The sequence below is a fragment of the Martes martes genome (assembly GCF_963455335.1).
Source record: "Martes martes genome assembly, chromosome: 10".
Taxonomy (NCBI): domain Eukaryota; kingdom Metazoa; phylum Chordata; class Mammalia; order Carnivora; family Mustelidae; genus Martes; species Martes martes.
The window spans coordinates 55014885-55021232 of NC_137898.1; the positions used below are offsets into that span (position 1 = coordinate 55014885).

Below are 6348 nucleotides of genomic sequence, written 5' to 3' on the forward strand. Positions count from 1 at the left end.
AACCCAAAGCCAAGAACAGCTGCATTGCAATAAATAAAAAAATGTTTTATTTCTTTTATGTTTCTTTATTTTTTTATTTTAATTTTTTTGTTTCAAGTTTTTATTTAAATTATAGTTAGTTAACATTTAGTGCAATATTTTTTTCAGGAGTAGAGTGTAGTGATTCCCCATGTACATATAACACCCAGTGCTCATCACAAGAAGTATCCTCCTTAATATCCATCACCCATTTAGTTCATCGTCCACTTATCTCCCCTCAGCTTGTTCTCTATAGTTAAGTTTCTTATGGTTTGCCTCCTTCTCTCTCTTTTTAAAAATCCCGTCTTCCTCTATGTTCATTTGTTTTGTTTCTTTTTTTAAAATATTTTATTTATTTATTTGACAGAGATCACAAGTAGGCAGAGAGGCAGGCAGAAAGAGAGGAGGAAGCAGGCTCCCCATGGAACAGAGAGCCCGATGTGGGGCTCGATCCCAGAACCCTGGGATCATGACCTGAGCCGAAGGCAGAGGCTTTAACCCACTGAGCCACTCAGGTGCCCCGTATCTGTTTTGTTTCTTAAATTCCACAAGTGAGTGAAATTATATGGTATTTTTCTTTCTCTGACTCTTGTTTTGTTTAACATAATACAATCTAGCTCCATCCACATCATTGCAAATGGCAAGATCTCATTCTTTTGGTTGACTGAGTAATATTCCATTATAGATCAATCTATCTCACTCATAATCCATTCATCAGTAGATGGACATTTGGACTTTTTCAATAATGTGGCTATTAGTTGATAATGTTACTATAAACATTGGGGTGCACGTGTCCCTTTGAATCAATAGTTTTGTCAGAACTGGCATATTTTGGATGCCTGGGAGCAACCAAAACAACAGAGAACTCAATTTCTTGTTGCAGTTCCAGAAAGCTTGTAATACTGTAGACAGAAACTAGTACCAGTCAGCACAATCATAAGAAAGTGTTCAGTTCATAACTTCCTCTTTGGGAGGAAAAAAAAAAAAAGAGTGGAATGTATGTCAAATAGTCTGGCTTTTCAGGGGGCTGTTTAAGGGACTGGTATTTCTTTCCTGACTTAGAACACTGGCAGACTCAGAATACTTTGGATTTCTGGGGGCTTCTGAAAATAAAAGAGAACTCAATTGTTTATTGCAGTGTTTGAGTATGTCTCACAAGCAGACTAATACCAGAGGGAGCATGAAATTACAAGCTCTTGAAAAAGAGACTATCTGACCTCTATAACTGAGAAATTACATACCCAAGCCCAGGAAATGCATTCCCATAAAAGGTTTGAGAGGCCATCAGAATTTCTTTTCAGGCCGATTGGTGAAGGTCTTCACTATACAAAGAAAATTCATGAACAGTAGAAAAGTTGTTTTCTCAGATGCGCAAATCACAACAACAAAAATAACAGGGCACCAGAACAAAATAAATCTGCAAAATCTGACTGTAAAGAAATGGAGATCTATGGGGGCACCTGGGTGGCTCAGTGGGTTAAAGCTTCTGCCTTTGGCTCAGGTCATGATCCCAGGGTCCTGGGATCAAGCCTGCATTGGGCTCTCTGCTCGGCAGGAGCCAGCCTCCTTCTCTCTCTCTGCCTGCCTCTGCCTACTTGTGATTTCTGTCTGTCAAATAAATAAATAAAATCTTTAAAAAAAAAAAGAAATGGAGATCTATGAATTACCTGATAAAGTATTCAAAATAATCATTGTAAATAAGCTCTATGCACTAGAAAAGAACACAAAGATGCAACCAAACAAAATTGGGGAAAAGCTGCTTGAACAGAATGAGTATATCAACAAAAAGAAACATAAAAGGGAATCACAAAATATTGTGGAGTTTAAGAATACAATAATGCAGTTTTTAAAAAATCTACTACAGAGCATAAACATCAGTTTTGGTCATGCAGAAAAAGTAAGAAAGAAAAACAGTGAACAGTGAACCTCAAGACAGATCATTTGGTCATAATATAGTAATAATATAGTATAAATAATTATAAATTTTATGCAGTCCCCACAGGGGCCACAAAGAAAATATCTATATAAGGTACATAACAGAAATAAGAAAGAAATCAAAGCATGTTACAGCAAAGAAGTTAATGAAACACAAAGAATGGAAATAGAGGAAAAAGACAAAATAATTAAGAGACAAACTGAAAACAATGAGCAAAATAAGAATGGCAAGTCCTTTCCTAACATTAATACTTGAAATGTAAATGGATTGAAAAAACATCACAATCAAAAAACATGGAGTGGGGACGCCCGGGTGGCTCAGTCAGTTAAGTGTCTGCCTTCCGTTCAGGTCATGATCCCAGGGTACTGGGATTGAGTCCCACATCAGGCTCCCTCTTAGCAGGGAGCCTGCTTCTCCCTCTGTTTGCCATTCTCTCTGCTTGTGCTCTCTCCCTCTCTCTGACAAATAAATAAATAAAATCTAAAAAAAAAAAAAAGACATGGAGTGACTGTGTAGATTAAAAATGCAACATCCAACTATATGCTGTATACAAAAGACTTTAGATATAAAGATATAAACAAGTTGAAGGGAAAAGGATGGAAAAAATATTTTTGCAAATGATAACCAAAAAAGAGGAGGGAAGTCCATACTTCCATCTGACAAAATAAACTTCCAGTCAAACTGTCACAAGAGACAAAGACGGACATTGGACAATGATAACAGGGTCAAATAGTCAGAAGGATGTAAAATTTATGCCATTCTGTATTTTTAGAAGCCCATTTATTATTTATAGTGTTTTCACACTGTATCTGTTTGCATGATTCTTTAGTGGTTGTTTTGTTTTATATTTATATACATAGCATCATAGTCTCCTGATGCCATCATTTCACCAGTTCAAGTGAAGTATAAAACTTCACTTCCCTTTAAATCCCTTTACCCTATCTCATTTGTAGGTTAGCTTAAACATTTTTAACATAAATTCGGAACCACATCAACATAGTTAGAAGTTCTCCTTCAATAGTCAAACATAGTTTAGAAAATTAAAGATGAGAAGATTAATGTATCATTTTTTTCTTACTCTATTTTTTCTTCTTTCCAGATTCCAGGGTTTCTTTTTTTTTATTTACTAGATAAATTTCTTTGGCAATTTAGGAGTCTTCTAGAGGAGACATAGTCAGATAACATACTCCCAAATTACAGTTCAGAGGCTGAAATCCCATTAGACTAATGACCCCACAGTGTACTTACTAGTTTCTCCATCAAGAGGGTGATACTGAGAAAACAGAGAAATTTTGGAAATGATGCAAAAAATATAGCCCATATTTTCCAGAGGTAAGTAACAACTATTTTTCAAACTAGAAATTCTAATCACTATTTGAAAACAAGACAAACTGGCACCTAGCAGCAGATTATCACTTTCTGACTTGTTCATTTCTTTTGATAAATTTCTCAACTTTCCATTGTGTTTTGCTCATGGGAACTTGAGTTTATGATGAGACTCTTTCTCCACAGGGGTGAGGAGGTGAATAACTCAGGGTGTGTGGGGGCCATATCAGTGACTTTGGGATTCTGAAAACATTTAATGTCCCCTCAGATTCATCCCTTATCAAGAACATAAAAGAAATCTTAAAAAGGCATCTTTTTAAGACTAAACAGCCTGACTAAATAGCCAACAGAGTATTATTTTCCTTCCCCTTCATCTCTTCCATGAAAAATATATCCTTTATATGCTATGGGATTTGATGTTCTTAGAACCTGAAAAGATCTTTATGACACAGTCTCGTATCTGCTTGGTTTTCACCCCATAGACAATAGGGTTCATAGTGGGAGGCAAGAGCAGATAAATGTTGGCCACAATGATGTGGCAAGATGGAGGGATTGCATGGCTCCCAAAACGATTAAAAAAGAAGCAGAAGAAGGCTGGACTGTAGGAGAAAACAATGGCACAGATGTGGGCAGTGCAGGTGCTGAAGGCCTTCTGTCGAGCATCTGCTGAAGAGAGATTGATCACTGCTCGGAGGATCATGGTGTAGGAGATTGTGATGCACAGGATGTCAAAGCCCCCAATCAGGAGGGCAGCCATCAGACCATAGATAACATTGGCCTTGATATTTCCACAGGATAACTTAGCTACAGATAGCTGGTCACAATAGGTATGGTGTATTATATTGCCCTTGCAATAGGGTAGTCTCTTGGTGAAGAAAATCAGGGGAATGATGAGCAACACTGCTCTCAGGAAAGTAGCAAGCCCAACCTTTGCAATGACAGGATTGGTGAGGATAGTTGAGTAGCGCAGAGGGTAACAGATGGCTACATATCGGTCTAGGGCCATAAGCATGAGTACCCCAGACTCCATCCCTGTGAAGGTATGGATGAAGAACATCTGGACTAGGCATTCTTCAAATCTAATTTCCTTGAGATGAAACCAGAAGATGCAGAGAGCTTTAGGGATTGTACTAGAGCACATGACAAGGTCAGTAAGGGAAAGCATGGCCAAAAAATAATACATGGACCTGTGCAAGGAGTCCTCATAGCAGATGAGGTAGAGGAGTCCACAATTCCCTACCATGGCCACCACATACATGGAGCAGAATGGGAAGGAAATCCACATGTGCATGTTCTCCAGTCCTGGGATCCCATTAAGAATGAATGAGGCTGGCGTTACATCTGTTTGGTTCAGAATTACCATATTTAAGCTGGTGTAAAAATTAAGAAGCTTGTAGCATTGAAGTTTTATTTTTGTTTTGTTTCATTTTTTGACCCTCCGAGATTTGGAAAAATTAAAAAAGAAAAAAAAAATCTTTGTTGTGCTCCCTCTGTCTCTTCTCTCTGTTAAATATTGTATTGTAATAACAAGAAAACAAACATTTTAAATGCCCAGGCATGTTTATTTAAACATTGCTTAAACTAAGTTTAAGCCATTGTTTATTAATTCATTAATTTATGAGTTCCTTTAATAATATATACTTCAGACCTACTCTGTGTCAGGTTTTACCACAGATATTGTGTCTATATTACTTTAAAACAAAAAGATAGAGATACAATCCCCATAAACTTATAATCAAGTATAATTGTGTTACACTTATGATTTATGTCATTATGATCTCTCAAATTGATACTTGTTATAATATCTTATTTAAATATTAATTATTATAACCTCTCCATTTGGATGTTTCTTAAGGTAGAACTCATTGATTACCTCACCAGTGGTGCAACAGATATAATTAGGATGTATTTGTTATTGTTCTTATTTTTATTTTTTATTGTTCTTATTTTTAATAATAATTCATATTTATACTTAACATGTACAAGGTAAAGTTCTAAAAAGTTTATATATGTTAACTCATCTCATCCTCACTAGATGCCCAGGATGCATTTTTATTAATCTATACTTTATTACTGAATAAATGGAGGCTCCTTGTAGATGACGTTTCTTATGTCTGAATTTCAAAGGCATTCTCAACCTCTTAGTTTAAGGTATAGATATTAAGAGGAGTGTTGATACTTTTTACATGAACTACTCTTCTTTGCTTTTCTTAATTTATTTGTTTTCTGGTTCTGAAATACTTAAGAACATTTTAAAACTTCTATGCTTTCACATTCAATGCTGGTAATGGTGATCATAGAGGTGTATGTGTGGATGTATGTAATTTATTGTGCAGGCATTTACTGGGTCTTATTGGGTCTGGAAATCTGTGACTTTTGGTTTTAGAAATTTTCTGGTATTAACATTTTTTTTAAAGATTGAAGACAATTATATATACATATATATTTCTGTTTTTTATAGTTCTTTTTTTATGTGTTGTATTAACTTTTGATAATATCATCCTAACTGTGTCCTTGTTATTTTATTATTATTACTTTTAGTTAGATATGGAATCTTCTGGCCTTATTCCCTTCTTTTCATTTTTTCCTTTTAAAATTTTTCTATTGTATCTCTTGATTTTTTTAATCTATTTTCTATAAAAATTCCTGACCTCTATAACCCAGGTGTCTTGGCATTTTTTGTTGTCTAATATTACAAATTTCCAACAACCTAGTTTCTTCTGAATCTTGTGACTCTGACAGTAATATATATGTGTACGTAGGTAATGCTTCATATATAATTTCTATTATCATCTAAGTTTCAGTTATTTATTTTTGTAGCTTTTGCCTTTTACTTTGGAGGAGTTTCTCATATATCTGGTAATTTTTTAATATTGGTTCACATTTAAGAAAGAGGCTATAGAGAGCTGATTTGCAACACCAGGTGATGAGTGAATTTGATCAATTGGTAGGATTTACTTAGAGTGCTCTAGCAGGGATCTCTACTCCCTTGGAGGCATTCTTAGTAATCAGTGTTCATAGCTTTTTTCCTCAGGGACTTCTGATTTTTGCAGAAAGTCTATATCCTG

The 6348-nt window shown here is 35.4% G+C and overlaps 1 protein-coding gene across 1 annotated transcript; it reads right to left on the bottom strand.

Moving 5' to 3' along the window:
- Positions 1-3677: 3677 nt before the first annotated feature.
- Positions 3678-4643, bottom strand: LOC308350021 (olfactory receptor 52N4-like; the record flags this gene model as incomplete). The annotated part of the gene is made up of 1 exon (XM_080815022.1): positions 3678-4643. The coding sequence occupies one exon, from the start codon at positions 4641-4643 to the stop codon at positions 3678-3680; it is 966 nt and encodes a 321-aa protein (XP_080671148.1).
- Between the last annotated feature and the right edge of the window lie 1705 nt (positions 4644-6348).